This window comes from Gymnogyps californianus, chromosome 6 (assembly GCF_018139145.2).
Source record: "Gymnogyps californianus isolate 813 chromosome 6, ASM1813914v2, whole genome shotgun sequence".
In the NCBI taxonomy this organism is placed as follows: Eukaryota; Metazoa; Chordata; class Aves; order Accipitriformes; family Cathartidae; genus Gymnogyps; species Gymnogyps californianus.
The window spans coordinates 16,891,386-16,906,983 of NC_059476.1; the positions used below are offsets into that span (position 1 = coordinate 16,891,386).

Consider the following 15,598-nt stretch of genomic DNA (forward strand, 5'->3'; position numbering starts at 1 on the left):
AGAGCTACTGACCCACAGGAAGAGCTCAGGCCCCACAAGGAGAGCTGGGGGAGCCGGCGGGCTGAGCCTGGCTGGGAGGAGGCGGAGGGGGATCTGCTCACAGCCGGCAGCTACTTGAAGGGCAGCTACAAAGGTGATGGAGCCAAACTCCTCTCAGCAGCGCCAGGCAATACAAGGATGGGCAGCGGCCACAGATGGCAGCTTCAGGGTGGATCAGGACGCACAGCTTCATCTCAAAGGTGGTGCAGCCCTGGCACAGGACAGCAGAGAGGCTGGGAAATCTCCATCCTCGGGGGTCAGTGAGAATCGGCTGGAGGGAGCGATGGCCGATCAGAGCCAACGTCGGGGACAATCCTGCTCCAAGCAGGAGGTTGGACAGGAGACCCCAGAGGGCTCTTGCAGCCAGCACCTCTGCGATTCTGTCCTGTCTACAGATATACCTTCAAACTTAGTCTCCAAATCTCAGTAAGACAGAGACTGCCCTAGCAGATTAATTCCCTACTTGTGTTGTTTAAAATTGCATTTTTTAACTTTAAATATGTATTCTTTTGTCTTATCATTGTTTTTGTTTTCATTTAATAGCCATGTGGTCAGCAACTGCATACATGTCATATCTCTGTATCACAAGAAACAGCTAGTCAGATGTATACTGCGTCACTTCAAGTATTGTATCTCATGCTCAGATTTTTTAAATGCAGCTCTTCTACTGCCCTTCTGTGAGGGCACAGACTTTGGGAGCAGATACCCTCCACGACTGTGGTTGCCAGCTAAGGCTCAGGAGCCGACAGATGCCAACCTCAACGCACCCACTCCTGTCTCTCTCTCCCCAGCACTACCCAGCTACTCACCCAGGTCCTTCCGGCGCTTGTATTCGTTGATGTTGACGTTGATTTCTTTGACTGCGAGGACAGCAGCTGTGAGCGGTGCCTTGTCAGGGTGAGCCTCAGGGGTGGCGCTCAGCAGCTCCATCAGCAGCAGTGGGTACCGCATCACCCTTTGCACTGGCTTGATGAGGAAGGAGCCCAGGTTAATGTAGTTTGTGCAGCCCCTGGGAAGTTGGGACAAAGGAGATGCACCAAGTTTCAGTCAGCTCTGCCACACAAATTTTGCCCCCTCAAACCAATGCCAACCAGACCCAGAACACCAATGCCTCTAAATCCACTGTACTCCCTAAGTCACACCATCCTCATCTCCAAACTCATTGCACTCCTGAACTCCTGATGCTCTCAGATCAACCCCAGGTTTCCAGACCTCACTCACACCAGGTGACCCTCCCCAGCCAGGATCCTCTCCATCACCAGACCCACTGTGAAATCCCACACAGGCACAGCCTCACACTTACCAGGGTGCCACTTGCTTCAGACTGTCCTACCACCCAGCTGCTCAGATCTGCCCCCCAGTGCAGGACAGCCTGACTGTGCTCAGGAACACAGTCAGTGCAGGGCTCTCCTGGCTCCTTGGGGCTGATGGCTCCTAAAACCTGTTTCCTGCCCAAGACCTCCCCTCGCCTCATCACCTGTGCTGCCTGCCATGCCACCCATTGCCTCTGCTGCGATCATGCCACAGACACCCTGCTCCTCCCAGACGTGCCTCCACAAGGCACTGTTAGGGTCCCCCAACATGCACCCAGCCGGTGGCAGGAGGTTAGTTACAAGGGAGCAGCCAGGCCAAGACAGACAGACAAGCAGGGACTAACAGGAAGGATGCACTTACCACTCACTGTACAGGCTCCTGCCGGCCCACAGAGTGCCAAAAAGCAAAGAAAAGCAACGGGTTAATGGGGCGGCAGGTGTGCAATCCCACAGCCAGTGCCTTCGCCCCGTCCCACAGTGATACTGCCAGGGCAGTGGGCAGCCCTGTCCCCCCAGAGCAGCAGCTGGCGCTACCAGCTCCCAGGGCATTAACCTCCACAAGCTGGAGCCCTGGCAGTTGCTGAGCCAGGCAAAGCAGCTCCTTCCTCACCAGCCATGGTGGGGCAGGGCTTGGGGAACAGAAGCCCTCAATCCAGGACATGCCACCTTCTCTGTACCTTGGTGGCTTCTGCTCAGAGTTTAAGGGGGCCTACAGGTGTCCCACCTGTCCATTTGAACCTGGAGCCTGGTCAACTATGCAGTGACACAGCCAGCCCCTCTCCAGCCACCACCTGAACTGTCCAAGCACTGCTGGCAGAGGGGCAGGGATGTTGGAGACTGACCCCCCTACCCCAGCTTGATGGCCGCCACAGCCAGAGGTTCCAACCTGAGGCCATCCAGCAGATCCAGGAGTAGTTTCTGCATTTTCTCATCCTTCTCATAGGTTTCCAGCAGTGCGATGGCCTCGTCATGGTTCTGGCAATAAACCCTGTAGACGCTCTCCAGCTCTGCACGCTGTGCCAGGAACACTGGCCCTGCAGACAGCAGCAAAGCAGGACTTCAGTGTCTCCTGGTCTCCAGCTGCCTCCAACAACACTGGCATGTCTCATGGTGAGACACCCAGTGTTCCCGTTCCACACATACAGCTCAAGAAGACAAGGCTACTAGAGCACCCAGGGCACCTCCTCATCACCCACTAGCACAGATAGCTCAATCGACCGGGGATGAGAAGCGGGGACACTGGTCACTGGAGCCACACAGAGAGCACAGGCACAGGCTGCCCAAGGCCCGAGCGGCAAAAGCTGGCAGCGCAGGAGTGAGGAGTGGGGCTTGCTTCGGGGCAAGGGGCCACGGAGGGCCACAGGCACCATGTTTCTCAGCATAGTGACCCATGGGGAAACACAGATCTCCGTGGCTTCGCTGCTGGACTGATGAGTGGTGATGGGGACCAGCAGGGAGGAAGCCCAGCCCCAGCTGATCCTCTCCCACCATTTAAACTGTTCTGCCCTGCCACTAGCAAAGTCCATCCCAGCCTGTTGAGAAAAGGGAACAGCAGAATTCATACCGATGGCATCTGAAGCCTCCAAGGTGGACAGCAGCTGCTTGGAGAAGCTAATTACCATGTGGATGTTTCCAAAAAGACCCTCAAAGTCTATGTTCTGCATCTGGGGAATGGGAAGAGAGATGTCCTGGATGGGGGAACATGTCCCAGTCAGACCCAACAGCCCCCCCTTGCCCTCCTGCAACCCATCAGTCCTCAGCTTCACAGCAGCTACCTGGTATGACCTCCTCCCATCACAGTGACTTCTGTACTCACTCCCTCGTCCCCCAGTGCACTGAAACTCTCATTCCTTATGTGTCCTACCACAGTGTCCTCCTCTTTCCCAGAAATTTCATCCCTGCCTCTGTTCACCTGTTATTCTCCCTCTCCTCCCACCAACTCTGTCCCCATGCCAAGACCCCATATTTTCTTTCTCCTGACAATGAATTTGACCTACAAACCAAATGAAGAGGAACATTTCCTGCCCCAGGAAATGAATCTGTGATACTTGCTGCCAGGTCTCTTGCTCTCAGCAATGGTGAGAGCTCAGCAGGATCCCAAAACAGATGGGCTATTTCTATGAGTGCAGGGAGCAGCGAGAACCATCCTGCTCCTCTCAGCATAGATGAATTTCCTCTGTGGGTTCCTGTGCTGCTGCTTCACTGCCTCCAAGAACGAAGTGGACTCAGTATCCTCACCCCATCCCACCAGTGCTGTGTTGTAGCTGCCCCCCCACTTCTACCTGTGCCTGCTGCAGGGGCACCATGATCCTCTCCACACACATCTCCAGGTCTCGGATATAGTCCCGCTCCGTCTGGAGCAGTTCCTCAATAACCTTGGACCTCTTCTCCAGCATCCTTTGCTCTGGGCTCTCAGTGGCAGCTGAGGACGTCTCCAGGGATGGTGTCTGGGAGGACAGGAGAGTCATCTCTGCAAGACAGACAAGCAAGATCAGCATCCTCCAGCAAGGATGCAAGGACAGGGGACAAGCAGCACCTGAACTGTGCCACACACAACCTGTAAGACTGCCAAAGAGGACTGTTAGACAGCAGGACTGTCCGTGCAAGGACCTTTCTCAAGAGGCTATCCCCAGCACTCCCAGCCCCGGGGCAGCAGGGAGCCCCAGTCTGCTCCCACAGCCAGCCCTCGCAGTACCAGTAACGCTGCAATGCCCCGGCATCGGGGCAGCAGGCACGAAGCAACACAAACCAGCTCCAGACTCGTCCCCCAATGCCGGCTGGGTCCAGACCCCTCTCCTACCCCCGCTCTCCAACTCTCCTGCTCCAGGAAACTCCGTGGGGCTGAGCAGATGGGGAGAGAAGCCCTGCTCCCCTCCTCACCCTCTTCCCAGCCGGGCAATGGCGGCTACCCCCTCCCCTCAGGCTGGGAACAGGGTCTCCATTCTCCAGCCCTGGGGCATTTCCATCTGAATGGCCGAAAAGGCCTCGGGCACCCACAATGGGGCTGCCGGCGGCAAAGCCTGGAGCTGGACCACGGCGAGCAGCGCTGCGCAGGGCCGGGAAGGCGGCGGCGGCGGCGGCCTTCGCCCGGAGGCCGGGGTGGGCACCCGGAGGCCCAGCAAGGTGGAGGCCCGGAGTGGCTAGATGCACCCCATGGGTGGCCACGCTGCCATGGCAGGCGGCCCCGGGGTGGAGAGGCCCCCAAGCCCGCAGTACAGCCCAGGGACCTCCTTTGTGCCCAGGCCACCGTGCCCCCCGGAGCAGCCTCCTGGCCCTACCCTAGCAGGGTGCCAGGGCGCACAGCATGGGCAGCATGGCTGCCCTGCCTGCAGGGCCTGGGGCCGTGCAGGCAGCTGGCCACCCTCCTCTTCCCTGTCCCAGGTCCCTGGCAGCCGTTCTTCCTCCTGGTTTTCCGTCCCACCTGCAGCTCCCAGGCCGGCCCAGCCCCCTCCAGTTTTCATTGAGACATTTTATCCCCCAGCAGATTCCTGGGCCCTAGCCACTTTCTACCCCACTTGCCTGCTTTTAAAAGCATGTGCTCTCTGGCCAAAACCACAGCAACAGTAGCCCCCCCCCGCCAAATGCAGGAGACCCCCCTCCCCAGCACCTCCCTGCGACACCCCTCTGAGGCAGGGTCTGGCACAGATACACTCAGGTCTCCCCCATTTTATGGCTGCTTTGCAGGGCTGAGGCCCACGGGACCCCCCAGCCCCTTGCAGCACTCCAGCCTGCCTCAGGTACCTGATTTAAGGCCAGCTGCTGATTTGACAAATGCCTGTCCACTCCAGCCATCTCCCACTCCAGCCATCTCCCACGGATCCCCAGCTGCTCACTCTCAATGGGATTTTATTAGTTGTGGACATGCCCCAGCTCAGACATTTATAAAAATATTTTTGCAGGACAGGCAATTCCACCTCCCTGACCTTTCCAGTTACAGCCGTAGGCAACAGCGGCTGAGCCTGGGGGAGACAACCCTGCCACCGGCTTCAGCTCTAAGAGCAGGCTCAGCTGGACTCCCCAGGACACCCAGCAGGGCTTGGGACTTAACCTGCTACCCCGGCACCCACCGTGCACAGCCCCAAGAGACCCCCGTGCTTGCAGCTGCTTCTGCCCAGGCGCTGAGCATGCCCTGCCCGCCTGCCCGCAGCCCCCAGCCTTGCCCTGCCAGGTGGTGGCAGTAACCAGTGGCAGTGTGAAACGTGGGATGGGAAATTGCTGCCTCAGCCTAAGCATCCTGCCTGCTGCTCTGCCAGGTTCGGGTATTTGCACTGAAACAGCCCAGGAAAGAGAAGAAACACCAACTTGGCCCATAACTAGCTGAAACTATGCCAGTCTCCAGTCCCTCCCATTGCAGAGCAGCAGTGACAAACAGAAAGCAGCAGCATCGGCATCAAACAGCAACTTCCCACAGCTACCTGGGCTGAGGAAGAACGGGTGTGCCTCTCGCACACTCTTCCAAATCAGTTCCAGACACTCGCCCAACCACAGCAAATGGGAAACCCAGCTGAAACCCTGCTCAGAAGATGCCCTCGATGCAGGCGGGAAGATAACCATCTCTCTAAGCAGGTGTCTGTGCCGCTCTGCCTTGATATCGAGCCTGGGGAGAGCCAAAAGGGCCAGCTCCGCAGAGCAGGATTTAGCGGCACAACCAGCACTATATTTAGTGAGCAATTACGGCTTATTGGGAAGAGCAGATTCACTGATTCCTACTGGCAAGCATGCTTAAAAATACACCCACCAGAGCCACCCTGCATAAGGGAAAAGGCTGGTTTTGGCTAAGTCAATGGCTATTTTGTCTCCCCACCAGACAAGTCGCCAGTGATGAACTTTATCAATTCAAATGCAGCAGGAGTCTGTGAGGAGGGCCTGGGAGCAGCCGCTGGGTTTAACATTTGCTGTTTGCATTTCCACAGCATCTGCAAAGCCTCAGTAGCAGACCAGGCCTTGCTGTGCAAGGTCCTGTACAAACACCCAACAGGGATACCCTGCCTGAGACACAGCACTTGGAGCCTGAACAGGACACAAGACAGAAAAATGTAGAGAGACAAAGAAACACCAAGATAATACAGTCAGCAGGTCTCTGTAGCTCAAAGAGTTAAGAAGTAACAACAAATGAGTGATTTTAAAGAAGGATATATTTTTTTTTTTAAGGAATGGCATTTCTTTTGCAGGGGAGCAAGCTCAAGTGGGAGGGCAACATGGAAGCAGCAGGAAGGTGTTAATCTGAAATTCAAGCAGGTGTGTGAAACCCAGGCGAGGTGGGCGAGTGAGCTGATACCGCAGCATGGGGCGGCCTGGGAAGAATCCTGAAAATGAAGACCAGCCAGAACAACAGCCAGAAATGACCCATGCAGCAGCATTTGGAAAGACAAATGGAAAAGATTACATTTGCCTTGGTCAAAGAATAGGATTTTGCATTTATCCCCAGGCAAAACACCACCAGATGAAGCTTTGTACAGGACATCTTGGGAGTTTACTGTACCACCAAAAAACCCTGCTGTGCTCCCAGCTTTAGCCATAGCTAAATTGCAGCCACACGATGTGTCTGGCTCCAGCTGACCGAAACGGAGCTGGGGATGCTGGGGATGCCCAGCGCCGCCAGTGAATGCAGCTGCTCCCCACACTCCACCAAGCAAACCCCAGCCAAGTAAATCTAGGTCAGGCCCTTTCAGAGAATGCCCTGCGGTGAGGCTTCAGCTGACACTCGTGAGACTGCCAGCTCCACGGCACCCTTCCTCTGCAAGTCTCAAATCCTCACCTGTGGAAGGGAAATTAAAACCTTCTCTGCACAGGTTTTAAGCCCACAGTAGTCATCATCTCAGCTTGCTTGACCTGGCACGATGCTGGCCATCAATTCTACCCACTTACACTGTATCAGTGTTTGCATTATTTTGAAAACTTATACAGATTAATTCTCCTCTGGCCTTCTTGCTCTTTCTGAGTATTTCAAGATTTGTTTAAAAACAAGGCTATGCTGCAGCCAAGTCTCTTAGGACTCTTGTTGTTTATCACTAGTCAAACATCCTCCTTCAGCAATGAACTAAAAAGTCATCGTGCCTCTTTCCAAACACTTGCAGTTCAAAAAATTCAAATACAGAATTTGTTTTTAATATTTGGCTCTTCTATCTGACCAATATGTATCATATTTAGGATTTGTTTCTGATGCATTTAAAAACTCACTTTTTGTATTTCATACCATCTCTGTTGATTGCCATCAATTTCTTTTTTCCTGTTTGTCACACATTCTTGTATGTCTAATAGCAGCTTTCCCTAAATGAAGCTTATTAAGCATTTAACTAAACCCACCCATTTCACAGCTGTGGGTTTTGGTCATCTAGTGAATGCTTTTTAAACAGATCTCCATTTTACTTCACAGATTTTCTATTTAAATGTTACCTTTCAATCTGAGTCATCATGCCCATCAACTTTGGAGGCACTAAGACATACACCACAGCTGGAAGGGGCTCCATTAGCCTGCAGGAATGCGACTGGTATTTCTAATGAAGCCACCAAATTCCAATCCAGTGAGAAATTCGTGTTTACCCATGACATGGATGCCAAACGGGCATTCAGAAATACATTTCCAAAAACAATGTTCTCAATCACAATTTTCAGAGACTCAAATTTTGTTCTCTCATAGGTGGCATGAGCTCTGCAATCTGCCTCTCTAAATTAAAACCTCTAACAACATTGTTTTCTCTATCCCCTTTGGCGTATTTGTGACAAGCCCTTGGCTCTCTGGATTGGTCTGATGGTCTGCGACAGTCTCCCAGGAGCGCCTGCTTTTGAGTTTTGCTAGTTCGCCTGCTGACACATGGGAGATTCAACATGGACTCATAACCCAGCCCCTGGCAGCGAAGTGTCAAGATGGAGCACACTCCCCCCTCTGCCCTTCCTGTGGAGGCCATGATTTAATATTGCAATCACACGGCTCATCCTGCTCACCTCAGAAATACCACTTTCACCGACTTCGTTCCAATTAATGAAAACTTCTAATTCTTATTACCCAACCTCCTAGCGGGAGCACGCATGCAATTAGAGGTCTTCTCCCTGCCCTACTCTGGAAGAAGACTTGACCCATGAAGACCTGATCCAATGGGATGCGTGCCCATCATGCACAGGCTCGGGGCTCACCCAAAGGGCTGCATCGCCCCCCAACTCCTTCTCGTTGGGGCTCACCTGCCAGCATTCCCCGTGGCACGGCGCAGCCTCGCAGGGCGCCCAGGCTGCTAACGCAATCTGAAGAGGGACGTGCTGCCCATCAGCGCTGAGGATAACCCCTCGCACCAGCTCGGTAAGCAGGAATCTCCGACGGGAGCTGCACCCACCCACAAAGCGAGCCCAGCCCCAGGCTCACAGCTCAGCAGAGTCAAGCAGTGACTCAGGACAAAACAAACCAGCTGTAAATATTTGAAGTATGCGGACTCCAGGAGGGGAGGAGCCACTGCCTACCATGAGAAGAGAGGGGATGAAACTAGGGCAGGGAATAATTAATCTGAGTGAAAGGCTAAACTTGCTGCCAGGAGCAGGATCTGGCTGGGGTGAAAACTCTCACTCTGGACATTGGTAATAAGCCTGTAACAGAATATATCCACTGCTCCAAAAGCAACAGACTGGATATATTCAGTGTCTCATTGCTCCTTAGGAGAAAGCGGGGGGTGCAGCAGAGAGGTGCCACGGCAAAAGAGAACTTCGGCCCACAGAAGTGAATTCAGCCACCGGCCTTGCAGAGTCCCAAGACCAAGCAGCAGGAGATAAATCCAGACAAACCACAAAAATGAGCTGAACAGGAACAAACTGGGGATACTTCTCCAGGACCACTGGAACGGCTTGACATCTCAAAGATGTCTCATGTAGAGCCTGCTTTCTGGGGACGTCTCTATGCCAGGTAAAATGACAACCATTGTCCCAACACAGCCCCACCGCATTCAATGCAAACAGGGGATGGTCCCAACCCATGATGCAGAAAAAAGTGAAGTAATGTGATGGTCTGCAAAGAGCTAACCTTCCAAAGCTGAGGCAGAGCATCAACAAAAGCAAGTGTGAGCAAAAACACTGACGGAAAACAGAATGAAAGCTGGAAGTTCTAGAAAAGAAATTTTTAAATAGATAATAAAAAAACCCATGGTTATGCGATCAAGAAAGAGAACAATACTGATGAAAAATCTGTCCTGGGTCTGCGCTTCAATAAAGGCAGCAAATATAAATAAATAAATGAATGAATACAGAAAACCAGATAACAGACAATAGGCACACCAGAAACTTTGAAGTACAGAAAAATGGGAAAAGAAAAATATCAAGAAAAATCCATGGATTGCAGAATTAAGAATCCATTTTTTATTTTTTAAATGAGGAAATAAAATGCTACTTTATAATAGAATTTTATTTCCACCCAGGACAAAAGAAACCCTTTCAATGATGCAATCCCACAAGTAAGCACAGATAGTAAAATTCTTGGTAAATTTGGCAAAAAGGCAGAATTATACAATAAATATTCTGTTTCTTTCCATCTAAAAAGCAGAAATTAGACCTTGCTGACTGGCACCTCAAAACCCCGTTGCCGGTGGAGAATATCCAGAAAAGAAGACATTCCTAATCAGATTCTCCAGGGACTGTATTTTCAGTTGATCCTATATATTTTTAAAGTAAATGGAAAATCACTGCTGTCATGTAGAAAACTGAACATTGATTCAACAGGATCACAAATAAAGATGAGGCATATGAGTCACTGAGTGACCCAAGCTATTCGGAATAAGATGGAATTATTCAAACCAAGCAGGTTTAACGCAGACGAATGCATTACTGTATTAATGGGGACAAGGAGTGCAGCTGCACGCAGGGCTGTATTCTGGGGTGTAATGCTTTGTCCAAAACTCAGCAGGAGTTCCCCGAGTGCTGCAGAGGCAGATTCGGGTCCTCGGACAAGGGCACAGGAATGCAGCAAGGTATACCTTTGTTCAAGCAAGTGCTGACACCTACCCAGAATGCCTCATGCAGCTCTGAAGTCCACTATTTTAAAAGAGTCTGAACTGAAAAATGAGTGAGGACAGGAAAAACAAGCACTGAAAGGTCCTCCTGTGAGTCTTTGCCAGGAGTATTTTAAGACTCTATTCACTACAAAGAACTGAAGACTGAAAAATTACTTAATTACAGTACCTGCCTGAGAAGAAAATACCATCAACTAAAAAGCTCTAATTTAGTAGAAAAAGGTTGGGGTTCAGAGCTGAAATGCAACACATTAGCATGCAAAACATGTAACAGTGATGGTGACTAAGCAGCAAAGCTATGACAGGTGGGTTCTCCTTCTGTTGATGTGGCAGGCAGACACATCTGAGTTTCATCCCAGAAGAGACGCTCTAACCAAGTAGCTGTCACTGAGCTGCACTGCAAAGAAATCTGTAAGAAGTGTAATAATCCCACTTATGGAAAAGATCAGGCCATGTCATCTCTACCGGGGCTTTCAAGTCCTAAATTCTGTTACTCTGTGGACAGTAGGAGGAACCTGGGAGAGAAGCAGACAGCATTAGAAAAGGCGCCTGGAGCCCACACAGAGGGAAAAGCAGAGCCGACTTTTTCCTACCAGCTGGGCAGGAGGGTGTCTGCTGCCAAGCGTGATGGGAGGGCTTCTGGGGAGGCTCCTGGACGCTGGTGAGGTCTTACACTGAGGCAGCTATGGCAGCAAAGCATATTTGCCAAGGAGGGCTGTTGCTGGTGTAGCACTGTGCCCCAGCAGGGCAGGAGGAGTAATGTAACAGGGAATTGCAGCCAGTAAACGGGCCACAGGATGGACAGTGTTACAAAACACCTGGAGCCTTCCTCCCCTTCCTGCTGTGGGACACAGGCCCTGACGGTGAGGGCATCCTGCCCCGCACTTCCCGCAGCCGCTCCCCCGCCCCTGAGCCTGCCACAGCAGGGAAAAAAATCCAACCCCCCCTCCCAGCGCAAGCGTGGGTGTACGCAGCGTCATATTTAACATCAGAGGAGTGAAGGCTCTTGCCCGGCCTGACAGTCTGCCCCCCCAACTCCTGCAAAAGCCAGGCCAGGCCAGCACTGCTCCAGCCTCCTAAGGCTTTGTGGGCCGTTTCCCTCCCCGCTCTGCTCCTGGCTCGTCCTAGCTTCCCCGCTGCCCTTTGGACGTACTGCTACTGCAAAGCCTCTCCCTTCCCTTGCCCTGGGGACACAGCTGAGCAAAGTCCCACCCTACCAGGGCGGCCTGAGAGCGCAGAAACGCAGCCGGCGGAGCCTGCTTAATCAAATACCTCCAGAGGACAGATTTCATGCTGTTTAAGCCAACAGGCAGCCACAGCCTCCAGCTCTGCTGCCTCTTTGGCCGCTGCACTGTGGTGCTGTTTTCCTCTGCATTTCAATCCCCCTTCACGGAGAGTTCACACACAGGTGCCCGAGACAGATGCTGGCAGAAAGAGTCCAGGAGCAAACAGGTTGTCAGACACATGGCTGCCCAACAGGGAGGCCAGTCCACCAAGAAGGGCTCCTTCAGTCCCTCTGCCCAGACCCTACCACCTTGCTGCCCCTTCCCCAACACACACTAATTCTTGGAACAATGAGCCAAGCCCCACAAAGCTGTCTGCAGCCAACTCTGTCCCAACCACAGCATCAATGGGATGATTCTGCCCATGCCAAGACAGCCTGAGCCCTCCAGCTTTGGTATCTGTCCAGCGCCAGGGTGCCGGTTGATGGGACTGGAGATCTAGGGACAGCTCGGGGACCCAGGACACAGGGCATGCAACAGCTGTAGCACGGGCAAGGGACCACTGTGGTACTGAGGGGCTGGTGATCAATGCAGGAGGCACCATTCCCATCTGCAACAGCCCCCCAATACGCAGGTGCCCCGGTGTCCTGCCCATGTGTAATCATGCAACTACAAGTGCTTGCCCTCCGCGTACCTCTGAGTGCTACAACAACTTCCCCTCTTTCCTGCTTCATGCTGCCTGCAAACAGCTGCCCTCCGCAGGGTCAGGAATTGGTTCCTACACACAGAATCTGTTCATGATGGGTTATGAAAGTAAAACAGGCAGTGGGAATAACCCCCACATCTCACCCTTTTCCCTGTAAGAAACCTCTTTGGGGCCCTGAGAAAGCAGAAAAATCAGGGCCACAGGTTTTAGGGTGTACCCAAAACACTTGGGCCACAGATGGAGGAGTGATCAAAAGGACAGCAGTGAGCTGTGGGTCTGTGTCACCTGGGCTTCCCTCCCACCTGGGCCTCTGCAAAATGGGGCTAAGAGCCCTTGCAGGACATGTAGGTGACTGTACAGAGGGGTAACAATGATGATGCCCATTTCAGCAAGCCCCAGGGTTTCCCACGAGTGCCTGGCTGTGCTGGCCACCTGCCTGTGCTAGAGTCCCGGTGCTGCCCTGGTGTCAGGGCCGGGCGAAGGCACACCCAAGGCAACTGCCCAGCATTTCCCCGTGTACCTCGCTTCTCCTTCCTGGTCTGCACAAACTCTGAGTGCCGCAGGGCACTGGGAGCCGTCCGTCTGTAGAAGCTGTTTCGCTGCAGCACGGAGCCCACCCTGTTTGCTTCCTCAGCCTCCTGCTCCCAGACCTGGCTCCAGTCCGGCCGGCCCGTGCGTACCCTCGAGCGCTCTGCTCTGCCGCTGCTCCTGGCTGGCATCCCGGGCCCTGGGGCTGCTCCTTCCAGCTCCCCACGGCCATCGTAGTCCATGTCCTCCACCTTGGACTGTGTGTAGCAGGTGCCTGACCCCAGGCTCACTCTACCGTCTCCTGAGGACCCGATCACAAATGCAGGAGTTTCACAACCTCTGTCCAGACTGCTGCGGTCCATGACATGGTCTTTGGGCTGCCTGTGCCGCTCAAAGTCTTCTTGGTCTTCTTGGTCCCTGACACCTACATGCCACCTTTCCTGCTCTCTATATGCCCCAGAGCCTCCATCCTCTCTATAACGCTTTTCCCCTTCCCTATATACTTGATTGCCTCCATCCTCTCTATACTGCCTTCTCCCCTCCCTATACTCCCCAGAGTCCCTCTCCTGCCTATACCACCTTTCTTTTTCCCCATAACGTCTTTCATCTTCACTGTAGTCCCTAGGATCTCTGTCCTCCTGATACCACCTTGCCCGCTCCCTATAGTCTCCAGGGCCTCTATCCTCTCCATACTGCCTTCCTCCCTCCCTATACTGCCCAGGTACTCTCTCCTCTCTGTACCGCCCTTCTCTTATCTCAGAACTGCAGTCTCTGTATTGAATGCCCTCCCTCTCATACACCCTATAGTTTCTACCCTCTGTATTCTGGCTTTTGCCTTCCCAAGCACCGTCTGCTCTCCTGCAGTCCGTGTACTGGATATCTCCCTTCCAAACAACTCCAGAGTCTCCATTCATGCTCTGTCGGTCCACGGAGATGCCCTCCCCTCTCCTGTAACCGTCCTGGCTGCTGTCTGCTCCCTGGCAGCCCGGGTGCTGCCTCCTCGCCCTGGGTCTGTCCTTGCAGCGACCCTCACCACGTAGTGCGGCCACCCTAGCCATGTCCTCTCTCTGCGTGGCACAACAGTCCTCATATTCCCAGCCGAGGAGCTGCGTCTCCTGCCTCAGATCCTCCACACCGTGTTTCGTCCCGGGATAAGTGCACATAGTCCTGCTGGGGTGCGGCGCAGGTGCTGACTCCTTTTGCTACCTGCTCCCCGAGCCCAAGCCCGGGCTCACGCCACTTCTCCACTCTGCTCCAGCGCTTCTGTCCCAAGTGAAACGCAGGCGTCGCTTCCTGAAACCAGCCAGCAAGGGTAGGAAGAGGCACGGGCCCAATCACTGCCAGCCCCAGCCTCCTCCACCTGCTGCCCAAAGTAATCAGTAACCAGCCCCAAGGAGGGAGGCCGGGGCTGGGCAGGCTCTCACCGCCCAAACCGGCTCCACTGCTTTGCCAAAGTCTCTCTGCAGACAGCTCAGAGGCAGGGAAAAGGAGGCACTGGAGCATGCGGAGGCCCTGCCCCAAGACCAACGGCCTCAGGGAAAGGAAACAGACTGCGTGTGAGACTGTGGGAAGCTACAGACCAGAGATGGGGTATCAGATCTCCTTCCCCTGCCTTCACGCTCCCGCCGGCACGGAGGCTAAACGATGTGGTCTAGCAGAGGCTGGGCTCTGCTCCACACCTCATGGGGGAAAACCAATGCCCTCACGCTGCCCCTGGCTCAAATCTGATGCTAAGCCCACCCTTTTCCCAGCCCTCACCACAGGTCCTGGGAAGAGCCGGAGATGAGCAGCTCCCTGCACGACAGAGCATCCCCGAGCGGTGCCTACACAATGCCACGCAGCCACAGCTGCCTGGTTCCCTGCTCCAGGGCGAACAGCTGGTCCCCTCGCTGATAGAAACAGGCTTGAAGGGACTATCTGGGTTACGGAGTCCAGTGCCAACACACAATATAAGTTTCCAGGAGGCTACAGAAACATGCGCTCCAGTAACTCCTCTTGCTGCAGGGCGCAACATATTCCCAGTTTTCCATGCCAAACGCAGGAGCTCCTATAAGAAACCAAGAGACGACCACAATACGCCCTAGACAGAAACCAGGAGAGTTGGTGGATGTCATCCATGTCTCAGGTTCTTGCAACACTTGTTAGGTATGCACAGCCAAGGCTCCCAGCTGGTAGAAGACAAAAATAAAACCAATGGACGCTCCTACTCCAACTGCAGGAGGGCAAGCGCTAATCCTGCCCAAGCCTGGTGATCAGCGAATCCCCAAGTGTGCACCCAAGACATGCTAAAGAAGCAACCTGCAGATTTTAAACATGTATTTTAGAAAACCACATACTTTCTGCTCTTCTTTTGGCTCCCCAAAGGACACATCAAGGGGCTGGGTTCCCCCAAGACTATGCCAGCCCTAATTTGTTTGCTGGTCAATGCTTAGGGAAAGCTTTTCTCTCTCCAGCATGCCTCCATGTGCCCCTAACAGTGGCAAGGTAGAAGCCACGCCTGAGGCATGGTGCAAACATGTTTTGCTGAGCTGATGCAACACCGCATTACTGATCTGGCCCACTGCACTAAAGCTGGGCTAGCAAGCCTGAGACATGCTCTCTGGCCACACTCAGATGTGGCAGGAGGGATGTAACAGGGTTGTGTAGGGCACATCTTTATCATAGGATCAGAGAGGCTGCTTATAAATCCTCAGGTCTCTTGAAGTGGTGAAAAATCCCCTAGGACTACCAAGGGGATAACTTGATGGGTAGGATGTCTCAGGATAGTGTGTTAGTTCCTGCCTAAAACTTCCAGTTCCAGTA

At 53.4% G+C, this 15,598-nt stretch overlaps 1 protein-coding gene across 3 annotated transcripts in view; it reads right to left on the minus strand.

The window, feature by feature from the left end:
• DNMBP (dynamin binding protein) overlaps window positions 1-15,598 on the minus strand; it is a 29,417-nt gene that overhangs the window by 5,269 nt on the left and 8,550 nt on the right. For all 3 annotated transcript variants that reach the window (XM_050899352.1, XM_050899353.1, XM_050899351.1), the window contains 5 exons: window positions 3,635-3,822; window positions 2,917-3,016; window positions 2,239-2,386; window positions 1,714-1,731; window positions 849-1,048 (listed from right to left, as the gene is read on the minus strand). In XM_050899352.1, the coding sequence (XP_050755309.1) occupies window positions 849-1,048; window positions 1,714-1,731; window positions 2,239-2,386; window positions 2,917-3,016; window positions 3,635-3,822 (654 nt within the window). The remainder of the gene's footprint in view (window positions 1-848; window positions 1,049-1,713; window positions 1,732-2,238; window positions 2,387-2,916; window positions 3,017-3,634; window positions 3,823-15,598) is intronic.